At 64.4% G+C, this 23,298-nt stretch overlaps 1 protein-coding gene across 1 annotated transcript in view; it reads left to right on the forward strand.

Annotated features, from left to right (window-relative positions):
• The window catches only part of LOC110260203 (maestro heat-like repeat family member 5), a 28,621-nt gene continuing 5,323 nt past the window's right edge, over positions 1-23,298 (forward strand). Inside the window, exons 1-25 of the mRNA XM_085024284.1 lie at positions 1-337; positions 496-564; positions 1,328-1,406; positions 4,169-4,281; positions 6,188-6,336; positions 6,886-6,972; positions 7,560-7,676; positions 8,029-8,148; positions 8,602-8,751; positions 9,586-9,708; positions 9,794-9,870; positions 10,540-10,675; positions 11,675-11,770; positions 12,096-12,200; positions 15,055-15,190; positions 15,365-15,459; positions 16,478-16,627; positions 17,155-17,309; positions 18,194-18,338; positions 18,563-18,747; positions 19,041-19,178; positions 19,378-19,489; positions 19,724-19,867; positions 20,406-20,582; positions 21,661-21,816. Of these exons, the coding sequence (XP_084880410.1) occupies positions 1-337; positions 496-564; positions 1,328-1,406; positions 4,169-4,281; positions 6,188-6,336; positions 6,886-6,972; positions 7,560-7,676; positions 8,029-8,148; positions 8,602-8,751; positions 9,586-9,708; positions 9,794-9,870; positions 10,540-10,675; positions 11,675-11,770; positions 12,096-12,200; positions 15,055-15,190; positions 15,365-15,459; positions 16,478-16,627; positions 17,155-17,309; positions 18,194-18,338; positions 18,563-18,747; positions 19,041-19,178; positions 19,378-19,489; positions 19,724-19,867; positions 20,406-20,582; positions 21,661-21,816 (3,351 nt within the window). The remainder of the gene's footprint in view (positions 338-495; positions 565-1,327; positions 1,407-4,168; positions 4,282-6,187; positions 6,337-6,885; positions 6,973-7,559; positions 7,677-8,028; positions 8,149-8,601; positions 8,752-9,585; positions 9,709-9,793; positions 9,871-10,539; positions 10,676-11,674; positions 11,771-12,095; positions 12,201-15,054; positions 15,191-15,364; positions 15,460-16,477; positions 16,628-17,154; positions 17,310-18,193; positions 18,339-18,562; positions 18,748-19,040; positions 19,179-19,377; positions 19,490-19,723; positions 19,868-20,405; positions 20,583-21,660; positions 21,817-23,298) is intronic.

A 23,298-nucleotide genomic window follows, 5' to 3' on the forward strand; every position in this document is an offset into this window, starting at 1 on the left:
ATGAACGCAGGCGGGCAGCGGCCAGTGTGGACGCTGGGGACACGCACCCAGCCCTTCCTGATGGCGGTGGGCGTGGGGACTCTGTCAGAGGCGGGCTCCAGGGCAGGGAGCCTGGGGCCGCAGGGCCTGTCTGTGTGCAGGGGTCCTCCCAGGGTCCAGATCAGGTCCTTCTGGCCCCAGAGGAGCAGACTCAGGGCTGGTGCCTGGAAGTCCCCTCAACTGCCACCGGCAGCCGTTGGAGAACGGAATTCTTGGGCAGGGGTGGCTGTTGGGAAGCGGGAACCGTGGCTTCAGGAGCCTGGGACAGGACCTGACTCACAGAGGGCTCTGTCCGGAGGTACCCACCCCACCCGTGCCCCCACCCCACTCCCTTCCTGGCTCCCAGCATAGCCAGGCGCCCCATAGCCAGCTGCCCCTTGGGGCTGCTTTGCTCAGAGAGCAGCACCTGCTGTGGTCTCTGCCCACGGGTGGAAAAAGGATTTTCTGGATTTAAAGCCAGGTGTAGAAAAGACAAGTTTATCGAGGCAGGAGACACCGTTGACAGAGCGGGCCGACTCGCCAACGGTGAGGGAGAGCCGCCTCTGGGCGCGTGGCCGTGTCTGTCTTTATGGCCTAAAGACAGGGCAGTCGAGGAGGGAGGGGTCTTGCCGTCCACCTGCTGACCTGCTAGTTGGCTGGGGAAGGATGGGGTCTCCTGAGACACTTGCTGGTTGCTTGGGGGCGTATGTCGCCCCTTACGGGGAGGAGGCGAGGAGTGAGCCCCATACCTTCTCCAGTGGGGCCGGAAGGAGCAGACCAGCCTGCTGGGGTGCAGAGGTGCTTAGGGACATTGCAACAACGACAGTGAGCCCGCGGGATGAGAGGGTCTGGCTTATGCGTTTTATCTCCTTGGAGAAGCTTTGAAATCCCAACACCCGCTTGCCACCACTGGTGACTTTGATGGTGGCCTTGGACTGCCCACTTTAGTTGTCCTCAGGAGCCCCCGGACGGCCAACTGACCTTGAGAACCTGCACACTCTGGTCCCTGGGGCTGCTGGGTCTTGGGGTCGTGTGGCCTGGCTCTGTCCTGACCCTGTGAGCTCACAACAGTCAAGGCCTCCCGCTGTGGCCGTCACGTCACCGCAGGTCATCTACCAGGACGGGGCTTTCTCAGGGAATAGGGTCCTCCCGCCCCAGGCTGCCCCGCAGGGTCCTGAGTGAGCTGGGGGTGGGGGGCCGCCTCGCCCCCTTGGATGTCTGCAGGGTGGGCAGCAAGTTGGCCTCAGGACAGAGGGGCTGGTGTCTTGCCCCCTCCACTCCCCCCACCAGCCCCTGCCCGGCTTCTCAGGATCCTCAAGGCAGCCAGGCTCTCGGGACCTCAGAGACGGCCAGAGCCCTGTGGCCGCCCCCCCGGCCCCGGGACTAAGGTAGTGTTTGCTGACCTGTTGTTTTCCAGTTTTTCTTAAAGCTCACGTCACCGTTGGTTCTAAATAGGCATTTCTTTCTTTTTTTTCTCATATGGGCAAAATCCATGCTCATTGCAGACAAGGTGGAGATTTTTGAAAAGCTTACGGAAAAAAAAGACCTACCCAAATCCCAACACCTAGAGATTGCGCTTAAATTTTGGAGTCAAAGGGCTTCTTCATCCCCAGGGGACCCCGAGCAGTTTCCCGTGTCATTAAATCATCTTCGGAGACAGGGTTTTTAACCACTGTCCATCCATTCTTGTGGTTTTGAACGTGCGTGGCTACTTTACAACCGGGAAGACTCCTTGCGGGGTGAATTTTGCGGGCTTTTCTCATTCGTTCCATTAATTAAATTCCCCGAGTGGGATTCTCGGCCAGTCACTGCGCTCCTGGGGTCTTGTCGGAGATCAGCCCCCTTGGGGACTCGCACCTGTTACAGCCTTTCAAACAGTCTTGGCCTGTGACGCCAGCTTCCGGCTGGAGTTCTTTGCTTAGCCTGGAGCTCACTTCGCAGGTCTGAGTCTTTCTTGCAGCACCGGCCCTGCGGGTTTGGGGGGCCTCTTTCCTGCTGGGGACATTTTGGGGGAGACTGGAGGCCCATCCTAAAGGGGATAAAGGGAACCCCTGTCTTGGGGGGTTGGGAGGGCAGAGAGGAGAGGGGGAGGGTACATAGGGCAGGGGGGCAAGAATGCTCAGGCAACAGGGCAGCTTGTGCAAGGGTCCTGTGGCAGGGGCAGCGGTGGTGGCAGAGGGCAGATCTGGAAAGAGGGCCTTTGTGGCCCTTTGGTGTTGGGGGGGTGGCCGTGGACAGGGGCACAGGGGCTGGGGGGCTGGGGCGTTTCTTCCCGGGCAGTGGGGGCTGTGAGGATGGGTGCCGCAGGTGGAGGAGAGCATGCCGGGTGGGGGCATGAGCAGCAGGGAGCACGAGGTGCCCACGCTCTCCTTCCCCAGCGGCTTTACCAGCTGACCCTGCCCTCTGGCCAAATTGTCCTCTTTGGGGTTCTGTTATCCTGGGCCACCCAAGCATTACCTCCTCGGGCTCATTGTCCCCTTTGCTGACTTTGGTCTTAACTCACCTCCTCCGGGAAGTCTCCCAGACTCTCTCCCACCGTCACTTCTCATGGCCTGACCCCACCCACGATGTGGCATGGTCGGCTGTGGCCTTTCCGTCCTCCGTGAGCGGGGTTTTGTGGACCAGTTTGCAGATGGGGGGGGTCAACCTCTGGAGAGAACTGTCTCCTCCGAATAGGACAAGAGCCCCCTGACCAAAGCAGCCAGTGTGCTGGTCGCAAGGGTCTTTGTGGAGGCGGGGGCTTCTGTGGGGCTGGGGGATGCTGAGGGGACACCATTAAGAGTCGCTCGAGAGTGAGGACCACTGGGTGGGCCACAGAGCCCAGGAAGAGGCCTAGGTTGGCACTAAAGTGGGGAATGGCCAGCCGAGTGGGGGTGGGAAGGTGGGCAGGGAGAGCGGATGAAGGCAGGCAGTGCCAGGCACGTGGTGGCATGGAGTGTGACCCGTGAAGGGGTGGGCGCAGAGGGTCTGGCCGAAGAGGCGGGTCAGGTGTTGGGGTCAGGGGTTGGGCTGAAGGGCAGGGCTGGGCCAGGGACACTTGTCAGGGGAGGGGAGGGAGGTGGCACCCCGAGGCCCAGGGTGGCCCCCACTCTTACTGCCCCCACCCTGCTCCTTGTGCCCACTCCCTCCCCAGCACACAGGTGGGGGGACAGCTACCGAGGGAACTGGAGAGGGGTTGTGACAAGAGAAAGTCCGGGGCACTGGAGCCTGGAAGTCGGCCGAGAACAGGTGTGTGTGTGTGTGTGTGTGTGTGTGTGTGTGTGTGTGTGTGTGTGTCAGGGGAGCGTGTGAAGGCCATCCAGGCCTGGGGACAAAGAGGGCAGTAGGAGGGCCAAAAGGATGGTTTCAGGGAGTCCTTGGGAATTACCTCTGGAAGCAAAAGGGGGCAGGGGGCGAGGACACCAGGCCCCTGGTGGGGCCGATGGTCACAGAGGCACCATCTCCCAGGTATTATGGGGCCTCCTGGTGGCCACTAGGCCAAGCCCGGCAGCATCAGGGTCACCTGGGGGTTGTTAGCAATGCAGGTCCTGACGTGTCCCAGACCTGCCGAGCCAGAAACTGTGGCCCTACCTGGTGCTGGGAGGCCAGGGCAAGCCTGGGAGGGGATAGAGGGACAGGAGGGCCAGGCTGCCCTGGGATCAGCATGGCCTCCCAGGGCAGGTCACCGTCAAGCCCAGGGCCCGGTCTGGAGCTCCAGTAGGTGCCTTTGGCTGCTCCCCGTGTGGTGGCCCTGCCTGAGCCGTGGATGTGACGATGGGGGCGGGGACAGGTGGTCACTGCCCCAGGGATTCTGGACTTGGAGTCACAGAGCCTCTGGGGCAGAGACCCCGGGGGGACAAGCTGGGGCCAAGTGGCCTTGGAGGGTGAGCATCTCCTGGGAGAACCTCGAAGGTCTGCCCAACTCAGGAATGAATTGCTCGGTCCCTTCCCTGGACCCACCGAGGCCTCAGCGTGCTAACTGACCGTGGGGGGCTGGGAAGGTTTGGGGGTGATAACCACGTGATCGGGGCCTGCTAAAGATTTGGGGTGATGCCCACAAGGTGAGGCTGGTCAGGCTGGGGTGCCTCCCGAGGCTGGCTGGCTGGCTGAGGGGCTCAGGCCAGACTGGCTGCTGCAGCAGGTGTAAGTGGTGCCACCCTCTGTCCCCCAGGCCCTGTCCTCCAGGAGGCACGCTCTCCATCGTGGCCGCTCCCAGCAAAGACTCCCACCGCCCCCCGTGGCGGGCCAACCGCCTCCCGCCAGAGGAGCAAGAGCTGGACTTTGGTGAGCAGGCTGGGGGGCCGGGGGGCCAGCCGAGCTGTCTCTGAGCAGATACCCTCTCCCGGCCTTGGTCCCATCACCCTTCCTGTGTCAGCAGGGAGGACACTGTGACCTCGGCTCCACTCACCCCTCGCCTCTGGGGTGCTCCAGACACAGCGTGGGGCGGGGGGGCTTCGGTGACCCACCGGGCCCGTCCCTGCCGAGTCTCACCAAGCAGGAGAGGTTGGCTGTGGGGGCCTCCCTGTCCCCTGTTCCCAGTCAGCACAGAGAAGGGCCACAGCCGGCCCTGCACCCAGGCCACAAGGCACCGCCCCCGCCCCCGAGCCGCCCTTCCTGGTACCCTGGAGCCTCAGCCCCTGCCCGTCACCCATCAAACTCAGGGGCTCAGGGCCTCCTCAAGAGCCTAATAAGCCTGGCGGGTAGCACGCTGAGGGCCGAGCGAGCGAGTCAGTGTGGGGTCGGGGGGACCAAGCCTTCCAAGAGCTGGCCCCTGTTCCTCGGCTCGGGCTTCGGGGTGGGCACGCTGAGACACCGGGTGCCGGCACAGGCCCGAGGCCGTGGGCAGCTGGGAAGCATCAGGGCCCTCACGCAGAAGGCTGGTGCCAGCTGGTGCCCCCCAGGTGGGGCCCACACCCACTTGCCCACCTGCACCAGGCGCCTGGCTTGTTTCCGTTCCCAGGAGGACACCGGCTTCAAAGGGTCAGAGCAGAATTGGTTCCCTCTGTGAAGGTGTGGGGCAACCTGGAAACCTGCTCACGGCGTCCCGGCTTTGCTCTGTTCGGGAGAGAGGAACCCTGTTAACTGGGCAGTTTGAATGGGTTTTTTGGTTTGTTTTTTGTTTGTTTTGTTTTTTTTTGTCTTTTTGTCTTTTTGGGGCCGCTCCCGCGGCATATGGAGCTTCCCAGGCTAGGGGTCGAACTGGAGCTGCAGCTGCCGGCCTGCACCACAGCCACAGCAACGCAGGATCTGAGTGGCGTGTGCGACCCACACCACTGCTCACGGCAATGCCGGGTCCTTAACCCACGGAGCGAGGCCAGGGATGGAACCTGCCTCCTCATGGATACTGGTCAGATTCACTTCTGCTGCGCCACGACGGGAACTCCATCAGTCGGATTCTTAACCCCTGCGCCACAGCGGGAACTCCTTGAGCGTGCCTTTTATTTGCTAAATTATCTTTCAAAGAGACAAGGCAAGGCCGCCTCCAGCAGGAGGGCTCGTCTCTCCGCTCTGGTTCACCTTTTCTCCTGGTTTCAGTTTGTTGCTTTTGTCACGGGTGCAGGGGTCCTTTTTTGGTCTAATTATTAACCGGAAGCCCCCTCTCCGCCCCCTTTGCCCGTGTTTGAAATGTTCGGACTTACAGGGGCCTTTTATATGTTGATGGGAACCCTTGGGTCAGACAGTTTCTCAGTGTTTACCGGGGACTGTGATTCTTGCGTGAAGTTGACGTCGCTAAATCTCAAAGTTCCTTGGCTTCGGGTCTTGCCTTTGCCCCAGGATCCAGAGATGCAAACCCCACAGCCGCCTCCGTACGTTTATGGGTGTATTTCAGAAAGTTGGATTTCCTAACCGCTGCCGTGTACTTTTGCTCGGGGGAGCAGGGCAGGGATCCAGGCTAACCTTTGGTCCCAAATGATGCTGGATGCCTCGGCACCCCTTGCGCTTGCTGCCGAGCTCCTGTCGTGTGCCGCGTCCCCCTTTGCTGGGCTGGGCTCTGGCATGTCCCAACCCTCTGGACAGAGTCCCAGTGCCAGAGAGGCGCCTGCCCTCCGCTTGCCCCTGGCAGGCTCCTGGCTTTGTGGCAGCTCTTTCCCGCAGGTGCCCTGTGCGCCAGGCAGCTGGGCCGCAGCCGGGAGGCCCGGGCTCCTCCTTGGCGCCCAGCGCGGCCGCTCTGCTTCTCCGTCCTCTGCAGACCACCTGGGCAAGCCCATGGTGGGCAGGTCCCTGAGCAGCAGCCCGTTCTGGGAGGAAGCGCTCGTCAGCAAAATCAGGACCAAGTCTGCCTTGGAGCAGAGCCTCATGCTGGAGGGTATTCTGCACTGCATCCAGCAGCACAGCCAGGTGGGCCTCTGAGGGCCGCTCGAGCTGCAGGGGACGCTCCCCCTCCGCCCTCGGCCGCTCCAGGCCTCACAGGCCAGGGGGAGTTCCTGGCTGCCCCCGGCCTCTGCCGTCCCCAAAGCCCCCGACCCTGGCGTGCGCAGTGGAAGCTTCCTAAAGGCCACCAGACAGCAGCACAAAAGGGTGGGGTGCACTCTGGGGAGATTCCGCGGGGTCAGGTCGCCTCGCCAGCAGTGTTAAGGGAGTCGGCCTCTGGGCCACGGGTGGGTGGCGGGCTGCCAGGGGTCAAGCAGGGGGTGAGCACGGCCAGAGTCACACTCAGGAGGAGCCCCCGGCGCGTTGCTGGAGGAGCGGCACCCGGACTCTCTCCTCACCCTTTCTGGGAAGGGCTTCTCTGCCTGCCCGCTGGGTGACTCCCGTCCCCGAAGGCTCCCACTGGACTCGGCCTCCGGCTCCCTGTCCCAGTCCTGTGGGCCCTGCTCTGTCCTGTGTATTCTGGGCTCTGTCCCACCCACCGGGGGTCGGGGGGCAAGCACTGTGCTCTGCCCACAGCTCATCAATAAGGAGAAGGTGCCAGAAGCCAGCATCCAGGAGCTCCTGAAGCCCTGGAACCTGGACCTCGCATCACCTTTGGAGAAGGTCGGTACCCAGGCGTGGTGCCAGGGCGCCCCACAGGTGTGGCTCCGAGACCCCGGGGTTGTGACCACGCAGACCCCTCCCCTCCAAGTGGTGAATACAACCCAGAAAGTGCTAGAAGCGCAAGGGGAGACTCTGCTCGTACCTTGGCTGCCCCTGGACACTCAGACCTGACCTCAGGCACCAGCTGCTATGAACACTCAGCACTGGCTATAGGCTTGCCCGGGCCTGCTCAGGGCCCCAGGGACAGAGCAGTGGCCGGTGCCCGGGACGGTGGTGTCTGCCCCCCCGGGCTCACTCTCTAGTGTGGAGTCGGAGGTGGTGACATCAGCCACGAGAATCGGGAAACGTGTGGCTGTTCAGGTCATGTTGCCTGCTGTAGAAAGCCCACATTCCCATTAAGAGGAAGATACAGGGGGTTCTAGAAGATTCTGAGGGCAGTCTCCCTCCCACCTGCCGTGGGACTGGGGTGCGGAGGGGCCTGCCTCCCGGGGCCCCTGAGCTGAGCAGGCCGGGAAGTCCGGCGTGGCCGAGGACCCAGCCCAGAGGGCAGCATGCCCCCTTGCCCAGCATCGCCTCTCCCCGCCTAGACCACCCTCTACCACATGTTCGGCCTGATCCTCAGAGAGAGCGCCAGCGAGGAGCTGGTGACGTGGCATCTGGCCAAGGTCCTTGAGTTGTCCCACCAGTCGTCCAGCCACCGGGAGGTGCGTCGGGGCCTCGGCCTCCCCAGCCCCTCTGGCCCCCTCAGGTCCGCGGGGCTCAGACCCCCTCCCACTGGCCTTGCTGCTTCTTGGGCGCAGCCCTCCCCCATTCATGCGGGGCCTCTGGGAGTCTCCCAGCACCCCAGCCCTCTGTCAAGAAACGCGGGGGCCCCTGGTGCAGGCGCTGACCCTCACGGACGGCAGGGGCCCTCTGCTCCGCCCTGGCCTTAAGGCCCCACTGAGGTACAGGCCCTTGGGGGGGGCACCCCTGACTGCCCGCTTTGTAGGACCCTCGACAGGCACCAGCTGGGCCCTTGGGAGGGGCAGGCGGCTCACGGGCTCCTCTGGCCCACAGGGCATGGCACTGGCCGTCGGCATAACGTCCTCCTCACACCTGGAGCAGGTGTGGGCCACGCTGGAGCATCTGGGCCGCACCAGGTTCCTGAGGTCTGCCTTGGTGTCCTCGGACAGCCAGGTAGAGACAGTGACGTGGGGGTGGGGGTGAGAGGGCCACTCCTGTGCTCTGAGCCCCAGTTTGCTCACTGGAGACAGGGGGGAGACACTGTCTGCCCACCTCCTGGAGGGGCTGGAGCGTGGGGTCAGACTCTCTCAGACAGAGCTGTGGCCCTGGGCTCCCCACACGGGGCCCCGAGCCTCTGTTGGGGCTGAGGGGCAGGAGTGGCGGGCCAGCCTTGACCCTGGGCAGTGTGTGCGGCCCCAGGCCCGTCCTCACCTGCAAAGCTGAACAGGGGGGATGCCGGGCACCTCGCCGGGGGAGTGGATGAGCAAGAGCCACCCAGAGGAGAGATGCTGCCTGGGGGGTCGGGGGGCGGTGGCTGCAGCCCGGGGTGGGGGGGCCTTCTCAGGGATGCACGGCACGGGGGCAGGCACGATCCTAGGCCCGAGCCCCGCCGGTTCCCCGCCGCAGCCGCTGGACGCCAACCTGCACTGGAGGTGGGTGAGCAGCACCGCCCTGCTGTGCTACGGGCAGATGGCCACGCGCGCCGGGCAGCAGGTCCTGCCGTGGGTGGACAACATTGCCTCCAGGATGGTCTACTACTTCTCCTGCAGCGTCTACGTGAGCCCCGCCCGGGCCTCGGGGGCTGGGCGCGAGGGCGTGGGCAGGCGCGCACGCGGGACGGGGCGGGACAAGCCCGTTTCCACCCCTGCAGCGCCAGCAGGCCCATCTTCTCCCCCGTCAGATGGACTGTACAGACGCCCCCGGAAAGCAGGCCCGGGGGCGGGGGGCGGCTGTGGAGACAGGGGCTGAGAGGGGACCCAGGCGACCGGGGCTCTGTCTCTGTGATTTGGCGTCCTAATCTGCGTGGGAGGCTGACCTCTGACCCTGCTCGTACGCTGAGCCTTCACCATGACCTCCGAACAACTGTTAGACCATCCAGTGTCACTGGCTGCGCTGGGCCCGCGCCAGGGTGGACGGAGGGGCCCGCGCCGACTCCCCGCGGAGGGCTCCAGGCCTTTGCAGCCGGCCCGGGTGTGCTGCGTGTGGGCTGTGCATGTGGGCTGTGTGCCGTGTGTGCCGTTAGCATGACTGCAAGTGCCGGCTGTGTGAGGTGAGCGGCCAACGCCGCACGTGCTGCGTGTGTTGTGTACGTACGTGGGTAACCGCTGCGTGTGTGCTTCGTGTGTGGGAGGGTACGCTGTGCGGGTTGTCTGTGTTGTGTGGACGTGGATAAGCTGTGTGTACAGTGTGTTTGCCTTGCGTGTAGCTGTGCTCTGGACTGTGTGCTGTGAATGGCACAGATGTGCCGCGTGTGTGTCGTGTGTGTGGGTCGTGTGCTATTGTGTGTTGAGTGTGCGCGGTCTGTACCCAGACCAGGTGGGCCCGAGGCTGGGCGAGAGCTCACTGTGGACACCCCTGCCTTGGGCCCGGTGCCCGCCTGTGCCCGGACAGGACAACGCCTTAAAGGCCAGCTTCCTGTCGGCGTCCGTTATGCTGGCGAAGGCGCTCGGCCAGGAGAGCAGCACCCAGAGCTACAAGTTCACTCAGATCCCAGAGCTGATCCAGTGCCTCCTGGTGAGCAGCCCCCGGGGGCGGAAGGCTCAGCGGCGCCCCCGCCGCCCGCCGCTGACCCCCACGCTGGCTCTGCTCTGCCGCCCAGTGCATCCTGCAGAAGGAGCCCAACTTCCTGGCCACCCTCTACCGGCAGAAGGTCATCCTTGTCATCGTGAAACTGAGGTCACTGCCCTGGGGCTCCAGGAACGGGGACAGCAAGGGCCGCGGAGCCTGGGGGGGGGGTCAGTGTGTGAGAGACAAGAGGGTGCAAATAGGGGCGGGGGCGGCCGGGCACAGGGACGGAGCTGCGGCCAGGGGCCACGGGGTCAGGCACGGTCAGGCGTGCTTTGCTTCCCATCAACGTCAAGGCTGATGACATGGGCACAGCCGGAGCCCCGACCTGATCATATACTGAGCCGTGTCCCGGTCCCGCTCTGAGCCCCGACTCTGATCCCACTCTGAGCCTTGATCCTGGTCACACTCAGCCTTAACCCTGGTCCTCCACGGAGCCCTGACCCAGGTCACAGGCTGAGACCTGACCTTTCTCACGGCTTGACGCCAATCCTGTTCAGTGCTGACACCGACCCAGGAATAACCCCAAGTTTTTGCACAGTGACTCTCAATGGACCCAAGAGAAGTGAATAAATGAGTCGGGGCGCCCCCGCCCCGTCCAGAGGAGCCCCGTTTTCCCAGCAGCTCCCTCCCCGCCGCCCCCCAGCCAGAGCCCAGGGCCATGTGGACCTCCGACCCGCTTCCGCTTGTTGGATGGTGTCAGCCTCTGCCTGCGGGGACTCGGCTTCGGCCAGGTCTTCCACTCGCGGGACGGCTGCGCCTTCGCTGTGTCTCTTTCAGCCAGCTGCGGCCCCGCCTCAAGCCCATGGTCAAGTCCAGGATCCTCCAGACCTGCCTGCAGAGCTTGTACACGCTCCCCCCGACGGAGATGCTGAAGACCTGCCTGCCGCCGCTGGAGCCGGCCCCGGACGTCTTGGTGCGCGCCTGCTCCCAGCGCGGCTCCCCGGGCGGGGGCTCTGCGTGCTGGGCCTGCGGGGAGAGAGGGGAGCAGAGGCGGGGCTCCTGTCTCTGCCGCATTTCACTGCGACTCCACCACAGACGTGCTTCCACCTTGGGAAAACCCTGGACCTTTGGGTCCTGCCCTCTAACGGGGCTCTGGCAGCTCTTTGCCCAGATGGCCAGCTGGGTCTCCCTCCCCGGGCCCGCGCTCTGCCCGGGCGCACCCTCCCCCCACCCCACGCCCCACCTCCTCAGCACACGGCCCCCAAGCCCTGCACCATCTGTGCCCGTGCGAGCACTGCCCTCTTTCTTCGGAAAAAACTTTATTTAGAAGCGGCCACCAATTCAGCATTCAGTATTTGCTCATGACTAGCCGCTGAGGGAGAGAATGGCTGCGTGGCCTTAAAGGGTGCGAGCTGTGCTGGCCGTTCTCACCTGTTCACAGCCCTACGGTCTCTCTGACCTGGGGGAATCCTGGACCTCTAGGCGGGCCCAGGGCAGGGTGCGGCACTACTGTGCAAGGGACCCGCCAAGAGTCCTTGGTTTAACCCACAGCTCACGCGGCTCGTGGCTCAGCAACGTGCTCCCTTTCAGTCATTCAACAATCAGTGGGCGGCTCCTCGTGCCCAGGTCTGCGCTGGTCTGCCGTCAGCCCGTGCTGGGGCAGCTGGTCTGCGTGCGGCTTTGGGCCTGAGCTGAAATATTTGGGGACGTCCACCCAAAAAATGTCCCCAGGAAGAACCAAGGAGGAGAAGGAGAGAGAGCAGGACTCGGCCCGTGGGGGCAAACCCAGGGGACAGGTGGTGCGCCAGGGGCCCAGGGCGGGGCTCGGGCGCTCACAGACCTGCTCCCTTCTGGGGTCTCTGAGGCACCCCGACACCCACAGCGAGTGCACACGGCCACACTCGCCCGTGATCGCCCCCCAGGGCTGGTGCCGGGTGTCAGCCAGGGTGGCCCAGGCTCTGCCTGCCCGCAGGTGCTGTACCAGAAGTGCATGCAGGCGCTGGACCTGCTTCTGCAGAGCTTCGTCTCGGAGAACAAGAGCATGGACGAGCTCTGCTTCCTCCTGCAGGTGAGGAGGAGGCTGCAGCAGGGCGGCTCCCGCACGTCAAGGAGGCACCCGAGGGCCAGGGTGGCAGATGCTCCACCTCACCGACCGAAGGCCCAAGGGCTTCTGCCTCCGGGACAGGGGACAGCACTCACCTTCAGAGCTCCCTCCGGTCCAGGGAGGCTGTCCCAGGGCCCTAGAGCCAGCCTCACCCACGGGTGCGGGGGTGAGGGACGGGCAGGAAGGGGCGGGGCCCCCGGTGGGGAGGGACTGGCTACCCGCCCCACGTGGCCTCCCAGGTGGCAAGGCTGGGTCTGCGGGGCTGACCGGTCTCTCGTCCCCGCCCCAGCACACAGAACCCTGGCTGAAGTCGAGCAAGAGCTACGAGCGCAAGCGGGTCGTGCAGTCCATCTTCCTGCTCCTGAAGCACGTGGTGGACCGCGTGAAGCTCACCGTGAGTCCCCCCCCACCCCGACTCCTCTCATCTCGGGCAGCCGGTGGCCCTGAGCATCGGCAGTGGGCAGGCGCTGGGGACAGGACCAGCCCGGGAACCTCCGGTTCTGCGTGGAGGGTGCTCTGGGGAGAGCTTGATGCGAAGGCAGCCCACGCAGGAGCAAGGCTGGAGGCGAGAAGGGAGGCCGGCAGCCCACCGAAGCTGCCGAGCTGCAGCCTGGCGGGGAGAGCCGCGCAGAGGAGGGGCAGGGGCCGCCCAAGGAGCTGGGTAAAGGCCCTGTGGGCGGATGGCTCCTGCTGATTTCAGGAGCTGAAAGGGGGCGCTGGGGACCAGGGCTGTGTGCAGCTGGAGTAAAGACGGGCGAAAAGCAGAATCCCTAGAACTGGGGACGGGCAGACCACAGACCACACCCACCGGAGACACGGGCAAAACGGACGCCACTCACGTCAGAAACTTTCATCTGTGCATCAGAAGCCACGGAGGGAAAAGCAAAAGCTGAGGCACAGACCGGGAAGAAGTATTTGCAACGCACCGTCTAACAGAGGGTGTGTACCCGGAAGGAGAAACGGATTTCTGCTACAAAACGGGCATTTTTCAAAGCAGGTGAAAACAAAGAAAATGCACGTTAGAAGCACAACAGGGCCTTCCCATCGTGGCTCAGTGGTTAACAAACCCGACTAGGAACCATGAGGATGTGGGTTCGATCCCTGGCCTTGCTCAGTAGGTTGGGGATCCGGCATTGCCGTGAGCTGTGGTGTAGGTTGCAGATGTGACTCGGATCCTGCGTTGCTGTGGCTGTGGTGTAGGCCGGCAGCTACAGCTCCGACTGGACCCCCAGCCTGGGAACCTCCACGTGCCCAGGTGCGGTGCCCGGGTGCAGTGCCCCGGGTGCGGTGCTCCTCAAAAGCACAGCCAGTCATCACCACTCACCTGCTGGAGGCTCGCAGAAGGGCAGCTATGCTGGCAGGGATGCGAGGGCTTCTGGCAGGGCAGGTGTGAGCGGTAAAGCCACCTGGGAAAACTCAGCAGCGTCATCAGTGAACCTCTTCCATTTCTTCACCGAGGGGTCCCGCCGCCTGGTATCTGCTCAAAGCAGTGAGAACATACAGCCATTCAATGCACGTACAGGAACACTAACGGTGGCTTTATTCCCGAGAGCCCCAAAATGGAATGCCTGAGTGCCCGTGAGCAGGAGAGCCTGGGGCAGCCACTGAGCAAGAAAAGGTGGAGCCGTGGACGAGCTGCGGTAAAGCCCAGTCCCGGGCGGGTCCGCGGGGAAGCGCGGCTCCGGGGGGCTCCCCAGGCAGCGGACCTTCGCCTGAGCGGCTGCGGGCGGGGAGCTGCGAGGCACACACCCTCGTCCAAACCCCCCGGACACTCGGTCGTCGACTGTTTCAATGATGTAGATTTACCTTAAATAACAAGAACTGTAAACAAGCATTCAGCCAGATCCGCAGTCTGGTTTCTGCGGTGATGCTGGTTTGTACTCTAACCTTACCAAGGAGAAAACGGTGGGGGATGACGGGAGCCAAGCGTCTTCCTGCTGCAAATACAGAAAGAGGTTGGAATTAGAAAGTGTCCTGCTTTCGTAGGGGAGTTTGAGGTATCAGGTTAAGCTCCTAATTCTTTTATTTTCTTTTTTTTTTTTAAGGGCCACACCTGCGGCACATGGAGGTTCCCAGGCTAGGGGTCCAATCGGAGCTACAGCTGCCGGCCTACACCCCAGCCACAGCAACGCTGGGTCCTTAACCCACTGAGCTAGGCCAGGGATCGAACCCACAACCTCATGGTTCCTAGTCGGATTCGTTTTCGCTGCGCCACGATGGGAACTCCTAAGCTCCTAATTCTTAAAGACAGATGCAGGTTCCCACCTGGGACACAGGTGTCCCTGGAGCAGACCTGGAGTTGTCCATGCAACAGGGGACCAGCTCACCCAGGAGCTTGGTTTCAGAACACAGTCCTCCATCCGGGCGGAGGCTCGTTCCGGGGCGGGTCAGGGAAAGTGTAAGACAGTCTCCTTTCCTGTCCTAGAAAGAAAGGAGGTGCTCCCAGAACAGAGAGGCCCCAGGGCCGGGCCGGAGGGTGCAGAGCCAGAGGCCGCGGTGGAGGAGGCCTGCGAGTAAGGGATTATGACGCTCGGAGCAGCGCCAAAGCCCCCCGGCCACACGGATCCACAGAGACGCACAAATAACCAGCTCACCAGAGGGAGGGGGCTCCGCCTGCGGCGGGGACACTCGCCAAGGACACAGAAGACACATGGCCCTAAAACGAGGGTGGTGGCGGTGAGAGTTTGAAGAGAACCAGGATAATCAATCGACCGCCTCGGAGCCTCCCCCCAAGTCACTCCTTAATCCCAAGGAGTTTCAGAAGCAGGACTTCACGGCAGCCAGCCTCGGAGACCGTGCCACCAAGCGGTCAAGGCAAACATGACACCGTGTGCCTCCTGACGGGCCGTGCTGAGCGGGACACAGCGGCACCCTGGCGGCTCTCCCGCCGGAGACAGAGAGACAGGAATCTAGTCCCGAGGGAGATCAGACAGGCCCAATTTGTCTGTCCCTTTAGATAAAAGTGGGAGTGACTGCAGAGAAAAGGAAAACCTCAACCGAATGTACCACCTCTGTGAAAGGGTGTTGGAGTGTAGATAAAACGTCCTGTGTGATCCCAAACCAGGGAAGAAGATGCGTGTGCGAGTGCACACGTGTGCACCTGTGACAGCAAGGGACTCGAGGCTGGCTTAACGCTCCAGAAAAGCACTTCTCTGCTGTAGGCAGCAACGCACGAGTGCAATGGGAGGGACAGTGGAAGTGACCCCAAGAAGCCAGGGGTGGCTTTGCTCACTGCGTCCCCTCCCCAGGAAGAGGCCATGCCCTCGGAGCTGGGCCACCAAGTAGGCCTGCTGACGCTGCTGTGGCGGGACAAGGATGAGGTCACCCAGAGCCACTCCCGCCAGTGCGTCTACCTCCTCCTCCAGCTTCTGATCCAGCAGAAGGGTGAGCCGCGAGCAGGGAGGGGGAGGAGAGGCGACCAGAGGCCACGCGCCCACCCGCTCCTGGGGCTCTGGCCTGGCCCCTTAAGGGGCTTCTCTGGGCCTTGCCTGCGGTCTGGAGAGGAGGGGGGCACCTCCCAGGCCGCGCCAGGCCTCCTGACTCGCTGGCCCACGACAGGCAGCACGGCAGAGTACATGCGCTTGAACAAAATGAAGAATTTTGAAACGAGCCTCCGCAGAGACTCGGAGATGAAATTCTACAACCTGGTGAAGGTGGGCCCGGCAGGGCTGAGGGCAGGCAGGGCTCACAGCTGGCAGGGCTCCCACAGGCGCCCCGCGCTGCCCGGAGCACGGGTTCTGGCTGGTGTCCACCTCCCTGCCGTTTTAGAGACGGGGCCAGCGGAGGGCCTCGGCAACCTGGGCAGGGGCGGGTCAGGAAGAGCCAGGCCCGGAGCCCCTGCCAGGAGAAGCCTGGCTCCTTCCCAAGGACCCTGCCCGCACCCGCCCACCCCCGCCTCTGTGACAGTCTAAGGTGCTTGCTGACGTCATCAGGCCCTCCCCTCTCGGCCCCCCTCTCCTGGCGCCCTGCGCCCCTCACTAGGGTGGCCACAGGCCTTGGCACCTCAGTTCCCACCCAGGCCGCGTTTCTCTCAGGCTCAGCCCTCCCTTCAACTTGGACTGGGCGTCGAGGGTTTGGGTTTGAGGCCGAAGGCCCCGGGAGTCATTCAAGCTCTCTGTGTGTGTCCCCCACCTGCCGAGGGCGGGGCACTGAGGCAGCAGCAGCCCGCTCTCAGGACAGGCTGTGGCACGAGCTGGCCTTGTGCTGCTGGGCTCCTCCAGGAATCCACCTGCTATCTGGACAGAGCTCAGGATGGCATTTCCCAGGGCGAACTCCGGAGGGGGAGGGAGGGGCTGGGCAGGGGCGTGGTCTCAGCTGCAGGGGCGCTGGCCCCACCTTCCTACCTGCCCTCAGTCAGTCCCGCTGCAGGTGCTGCAGGCAGTAGAGGGGGCTCCTGGCCTCCTGGGCGAGGCTGCTTGCTCCCAGTGTCCGCAGAGCAATTCTCTGGCAAAGGGGCAGCTGTGAGCAGACACACTTCCAGCTACTGGGAGGGGAGGGTGGGCCCATGACCTGTGGGGCAAGCCGGGTGGGAGCAGGGGCCTCAAGCTGGGCCCTCCAGGGCTCTCTGTGAGTCCGCACACCAGGCATTCACTTTGCCTGGGTACGAGCAGTGTCCCCAGCCCTGTCTCCAAGCCCAGGGAGGGGCCCCTCAGCCCAGCCCCTTTGGCGCAGGCCTTGGACGAGAACCTGACGGTGGCCCAGCACACGCAGCTCGTCCTCACGCTCCTGCAAGGCCTCTGCAGCCACAACTCCCTGCACTGCAACCTGGCCTCGAAGCTGCTCCTGACAATCATTGAGGACCACAGCATCAGGCCAGAGCAGGTGGGCGCCGAGTGCCGAGGCTGCAGGACCCCGCCTGGCGCGGGGCTGGGGGAGCAGGAGGCCCCCCTCTCCAGCCACCTGAAACAGCATGGCCCCGTCAGCAGGCCTAAGCCGCAGTGATGCCCGGGGGTCCCTGTCTGGCCAGCCCCTCAAGGTCCCAGGACCCCGCCACACACAACCAGAGGGGCACCTTGCCTCTCTCACAGTCTCGTTCCGCAGGAAGGAGAGAAATCGACCCCCCCCAACCGGCCAGGATTTACCTGTCCTGGTCTGGCCGGGCCAGCCTGGTCCACGGCCCACTCAGAAAGCCATGTCCCGCTGGGCCCTTGAGCTGATTCCCGTTCTCACACGGACCGGGGGAGGAAGAGCCAGGCCGAGGCAGGGTCAGGGCCGGCTGTGAGCTTGAGGCGATGCCCGCCCTCCGCCCGGCAGGGGTCCCGCTGCGGCCTGAGGACGCCCTCGTGGAGGAGGCGGGGGTGGGGCACCATGCTGAGGCCCGCGGGGGTTGCCCGCCGTTCCCCGCGCAGGTGGCCGAGATCCTGCAGGGCTTGTTCCAGGAGCTGCCCCGCATCGTCTTCAAGGAGATCCTGCACAGCATGATGCGGGCTGTGGCCCTGCTGGGGACGCAGCACACCCAGCAGGCCGTCGAGGCGGTGCTGTCCCTGTGCCAGCCCTCGGAGAGGTAGGCCCCCCGCACCTCGGCCCCAGGCGAGCGCCTGGCCATCATCGCGCCCGCCCTCCGGCCCACGGCTCTTCCTGGGAAGAAGCACACACCCTGCTCTACTCCACAGCCAGGGCCAGGGGGTCTCTGAGGCGGCCCAGGCTGGGGGGTGGCTTGAGGTGGAGGCTCCATCGGTCCCAAGAGGGGCCTTCGGCCTGGACATGTCCCTCAGACTCAGCTCCCAGTGGCCGACCTGCGGAGGCAGGGAGGACGGCCGGATGATGCGGACACTAAACAGGCCCCTGGCCCTAAGCACACAGTTCCCCCCCGTGCTAATGTGGGGTTTCCGAGCAAGCCAGGGAGACCACAGACGCAGGAGCAGAAGCATCACCGGGAACTCGCAGGAAGCGTGGTCTCAAGCCGGGCCCGGCCCAGCCGAGTCCGACGCCGACCCTAATGGGCCCCGAGTGCTGTGTGTGCGCTGACATCGGGAGGAGCTGGAGGCCACTGGCGATGCCTCCCGGAGCACCGCAGGGAGCAGTGGGCTGCCAGTGGGAGCTGGGGGCTCCCCAGGGCACAGGGGAGGGGCGCCCTCTAAACCCCAGGCCGCCTGTGGGCTGTGTCCGGCTGGGCAGGAGCCCCCCCTTGAGCGTGAGGACACAGGCTGGACAAAGGCAGGGTATGCCTGTGTCCCGGGCGAGTTTCAAGCATGGCTTCAGCCCCGGGGGTCATCAGAATCCAGCTGCCTGGACATCCCCAGGCAGACGGCTTCCCCGTCCCTGAGGGGCCTTGCCACCTTCACCGTCCCGTGCCCAGGAGGCCATCCTGCTGTCCTGGAGTCACGTCCCACCCGCCCTCCGTCCAGCATGGCCAGCCAGCTGGCGGGACTGGTCCCTGCCTCCCAGGCAGGTCGTGCCCCTGTGGAAGGCCCTGGCCACCACCAGCCCGCTGGCCCGCAAGGTCATCACACTGCTCTACGTGAAGCTGAAGGTGCGACCCCCCCGGGAGCTCATCAGGGTCCCTGAACAGGCCAAGCTCGTTTCCCTGCTGGTGAGAGCCACCCCCCCACCCCACTGCCCACTGCCGGCATCTGACCCCGGGAGGGCCCTGGGGAGGCCAGGGTGGCCGGCCAGAGGGTGTCCGCAGGGGCCAGGTCCCAGCGCAGGGCCTGCTCCAGGCAGGGCAGCCCTGGGGTTGCTGCTGCCCGCTCCTCTGCTCACGGAGGCCAGGCCCTACCCCACACAGAGACCAAGGCAGGGCCCATCCTGCTGCAGGCCCTGGGCACCATTTATGAGCTCCTCTACGTCCCGGAGTACAGAGCCACGGTGCGCTGGGCCTTCGCGGGGATCCTGCTGGGCCTGCTCACGCAGCTCCACTACCTGTTTGAGCTGGACGCGGTGGAGGGCATCTCAGACTACCAGGAGGAGAGCCTGGAGGTCAAGGCCCTCAGCCCCTCCAGGTGAGACGTGTGACGGGCCCCAGGGCCCAGCCCAACCTCAGGACCCCAACTTGCTCCTTCTTTCTGGTTCCACCCACATGTCCCCAGAAGCTCCGGTAGGCCGTGGGCTCAGCGCTGGAGCCCCCAGAAGGATGAACTCTGGTTCTACCTGGGGACTTGCGGTCCAGGGTGGGGGCGGGGAACGGCAGCCGACGGCGGGGGAGGGGAGCGCAGAAGGCAGCCGCTCAGCCAGGCCCAGGTGGGAAAGTGGGGCTTGCTCTGGTGGGGAGAACTGGGCCCTCACTTGCCCGCAGGACCTGCCTGGAGGCTCTGAAAGGCCTTTTCTGGACCACTAACTACTGGGAGGTGTTCGCCTACCTCAAGCTGCTGAGGGGATGGGAGCTCTTTGAGCACCTGGAAACCTACCCGGAGGGGGTGACCCTCTTGGCCAGGTAAGCACCCCGCCTAGGAGGGGCCTGGGCCCGGACTGCACCCCGAAGGGACCCGCACACGCCCCACCCTGGGCCCCTGCGCTCCAGACTGAGTCTCCTGGGCCAGCTCCCTGAGTGAGGAAGCGCTGTCAGGGGGAGGGGCCCCCTGGCCGAGGACGGAGCCCCCAGGGCCCCCGCGCCTGCCTCTTCCATCTGACAGGGCCATGGCCCACTACGACTGTGAGGTCAAGGCAGTCTTGGGGCAGGCGGTCATCTCCCTGAAGAGCCCCGAGGAGCGGGACAACATCGTGGCCGTCCTCATCATCGCCGAGGTCAGCCCCGCCCAGCCTCGGCCCCGACTCTGCGCCCCACCAGGGCCCTGGGCCCTTAGGAAGGTCAGAGAACTCGACCTCCCTTCCTGCCCCTGCTTAGGGGCACCCTGACTCCCACCTTCCACGTCGGACTGGCCCGCTTACGTCTAACCCCACTAGCTCAGGCTAGGCCAAAGGACCATGTCCCCTGGCAGCCATAAGCAACGGCTGGGCTGACCATCCCACCCTCCCTAGTTCCTCAATGGCCAAGAGCTCACCCAGTACGTGTCTCGGAGAACCATGGACAGCTTCCTGAGCCTGGGCCTCAACAACCCCAACCAGCTGGTGAGGACCATGAGCCTGAAGGGCCTCAGCAGTACCCTCATGCACCCTCAGAAGGTGAGGGGAAGAGAGGCCCCCTCCTACCCCAGGAGGCTTCAGGGAGGAGGAGGGTGCACCTGAAAAGAGCCTCCATGGCAGGTCAGATGAGAAGGGGTGGGTGAGGAAGGCACGGAGGGCTGGTGTAGGAGAGGGAAGAGTGCTGGGGAGACCCCGCTGCACTGTGCAGCCTTGGGGATCCTCGACTTGCTGAGCTGCAGGGAGCTCAGCGACTTCGAGTTCAAAGACTGGCCTCCTTTCCAGGTAGGGATCCCGTACCTGCCAGGTGGTCCGGTTCGTGCTCCACCCGAATACGGAGAACTCACACCTCCCTGGATGGAGACGTCCCTCCGCCTCCTCTCCTTTGGGCCTCCTGGAATGCGTCCTGCCCCACGATGCAGGCGGGGGCGCTGGGACCTCGGTCCCCTGTTGGGAGTGAAGGGCGTCAAGGAGTGGGCAAAAGAGGCGCGCTCACCCAGGGGGCTCAGCCGTGGGGAGGTCGGGAAGGGCCTCGCGCAGGGAGCCGGCCAGGTCAGGGGGCGGCTGCATCTCCCCGCAGGTGGTTCTGCTCCGGGACCAGCTGGCCAGCCTGCTGGACAGCTTCCTGAAACCCGAGCCCAAGGACCTCCTGGGCCTGATGGAGATCCTGGGTGACATCCTGCACCGTCTGGGTGCCCAGGGCATCGGCTGCATCAGCCTCAAGATCGCCCAACAGCTGCTGCCACTGTTCGAGAATGTGAGGAGCTGAGGGCCCCAAACCCTGCCCTGCGCAGCGTCTGCCCAAACCCGCCAATCAGAGCAGCCAGAGCGACTAACCCTCAGCCAATCAGAGCAGCAGGGCTACTATCCCGGCCAATCGGAGCAGCCAAAGCAGCTTCCCTAGGGCTTATGGGTAAAGTCCACTGGTGGAGCCCAGAAGGAGAGATTTCCGAGGCTTCAAATCGGTGGCCGTGGTGCAGGGGGAGAGGGGAGAGGAGAGGGCAGGGCTGGCAGGAGTTCGCCACGTGGAAGGTGGGCGGGGCAGGGTAAATGGTTTCAGGGGTTCTGAATAAATCAGGCGAGGTAAGGGTGGTGAGGCTTAAACCGAGGCGGCGACAGACGGCAGGACTGTCAGTACACTGTGCGGAGGGGGAGACCAAGGGGTCAGAGCGGAGCCCCAGTCCCGGGGTGGCAGGTGGGGCATGGATGCTGCAGTCCCTGGAGGTGAGCCAGGCGGGGGAGGCAGGCGCTGCCCATCATGCAGTGTCCTGGAGGCGCTCAGGCAGGGACCGAGGAGCTGGGGCAGGGGAGGAGGACGGCTGGGTTCATTGCTTGCTGCAGCCCAGGGACAAGGCACAAAAGGGAAACCAAGTCATGGAAGGATCCTCACTCAGAGTCACAGAGCTAGAAAGTGACAGATCTGGCCCCAGAGTCTGTGCTCCTGACCCCCATGGGGGGCGGGGCTGGGGATGGAGGTGTGGTTGCTGTCAGCCTGAGGCCCCCAGCGGAGGAGAGCCACCAGGGAAGAGAGGCCCTGAATCTCCAGGACGGAGATTCAGGCTGCAGCCATGGAGGCTGGGGGTGTCCAGAGGAGAGGGCAGGCGGCTGGTGTGTGAGGTGACGGGGGCAGCAGGGCAGGGTTGAGTGGGGAGGTCGGCAGCCTGGTGCTGAAGAGGGTGCAGGGACTAGCCGCTGCAGGTCACTGGGCTGGAAAGGAAGGTGAGAGAGGTGTGGCAGCTGGCGGCATGTGTGGCCTGGTGGGGCTGGGGCTGCAGTGGGGCCTCGAGCTCCGGCCCCTGGCCCGGCTGAGGGGAAGGCCTGCCCATCTCTGGCAGGAGCAGGAAGGCGTGCGTGGGGAGGCCATCCTCCTGTACGGGGATGTCATCCACAGCGGTGGCAAGAAGTTTCGGCAGCAGCTCAAGAACCACGCCTTCCAGGCCCTGGTGCCGCTGCTCCTCCACCTGGCCGACTCCTGCCCCGACGTGGTCATGGTGAGTGGCCTGGCATGCCTCCGGCTGGACAGCAATCTCCAGGCAGCACAGGGGCAGCCCGAGGAGCAGGGCTGGGGAGGGCCCAGCTGCTTGCAGATCCGTCGGGGAGCTCAGGATGGTTAGTGGAGACCAGGCCAAGGCTGCGCAAGTGAAGGGAAGGAGGGGACCCTGACCCATCCAGGGAGTGGCTCCCTCACCCCGCCCAGGACCCTGTGAACCTCCCGACACACACACACACACACACACACACGCACACACACGTGATATCAGCCTCAGGAGCCTGGTGTTCTGCGCCTTTCTCACTCCACCCTGGGAGCTGGTGGCCCAGACGGTGTCCTGGCGAGGGCACCCCCACCCCGGGAAGAGACACCAACTCCCACAGAGGATCCATGGGGAGCCCCAAAGCCACCAGCTGTTCCATGGGGACCCCAGCTTCCTAGACATGCATGGTGGGTGCCTCTGGCCCCCTGGTACACCCCCTTTCACTTCTGCATCCCACTCGAAACCCCCTCCAGGTGCCCCACCTCAGGGAGGCCTCCACTCTCCACTCAGACTCCTTCTCGGCCAAGGCCTGTGCCCTCACCCCCCTCCCAAGGCCTCCAGGCTCACCATCGATAACTTAGTCACCTGGCACAGACCCTACACACACACACACAGACACACACACACACACACAAACACACACACAGACACACACACACACACACACACTGCCTAGGGAATGCCATCCCACGCTGGCTCCTGGGTGGGCCCTGCCCGCTGCTTTGCTGCCTGGGCTGCCTCCTCCTTCCTGCCCCTCCGTGAGTTCTCCGGGAGCCACCTGAAGTCCTACTTCTTCAAATTCCAGGTCTCCTTCCCACCCGTACCCCAGACCCATCAGACCCAAGAGCTCCCTGGACCCACTGCTGGTGGCCCCACTGGGCTGGGAACCTCTCCAGCCAGGGAGGGAGAGGGTCTGCCACAGTGGTGGGTGGGCAAGGTCAGCCCCCAGCCGGGAGCCTGACGTGAGAGAGTGGCTGCGACTGCATAGATGGGATGGAAGGATGGGTGGAGGGGTGGAAGGGTGGTGGGTGGATGGGTGGGTGGGTGGAAGGGTGGTGAATGGATGAGAGACCAGCGGAAGGAGGGACGTGACCAGGCGGGAGAACGAGGGCACAGCCAATAAGTTAAGGAAGAAAGGACTGAGGCCGAGGGCCTCCTGTTGAGAGAGGTTGGTTCGTTCTCCGAATGACTGGCACACAAGGGGTTGAGGGAAGGCCCGGCCGAGGGCAGTGGGGGGGTGGTCGGGGGGTCTCCTCCTGTGTTCGAGAGGCGCTAGAGAGGAGGCGGCCTCCCCTGAAGTGCACAGTCTCCTGGCGACAGAGGTGTGAGCCCCGCGGCAGCCCGGCAGTGTGGCCTCGCGGAGGAGGATAAGGGCTTTGGAGAGCGGGCCCCCCCCCAGCTCAGCGAGGAGGCAGGGGCAGGGCTCGGGACGGGCCTGTC

Source organism: Sus scrofa, chromosome 4, assembly GCF_054392235.1.
Source record: "Sus scrofa isolate SSC_HxYL_T2T_F1_AM1 chromosome 4, Sscrofa_HxYL_maternal_Yorkshire_Landrace_v2.0, whole genome shotgun sequence".
NCBI classification, from domain to species: Eukaryota; Metazoa; Chordata; class Mammalia; order Artiodactyla; family Suidae; genus Sus; species Sus scrofa.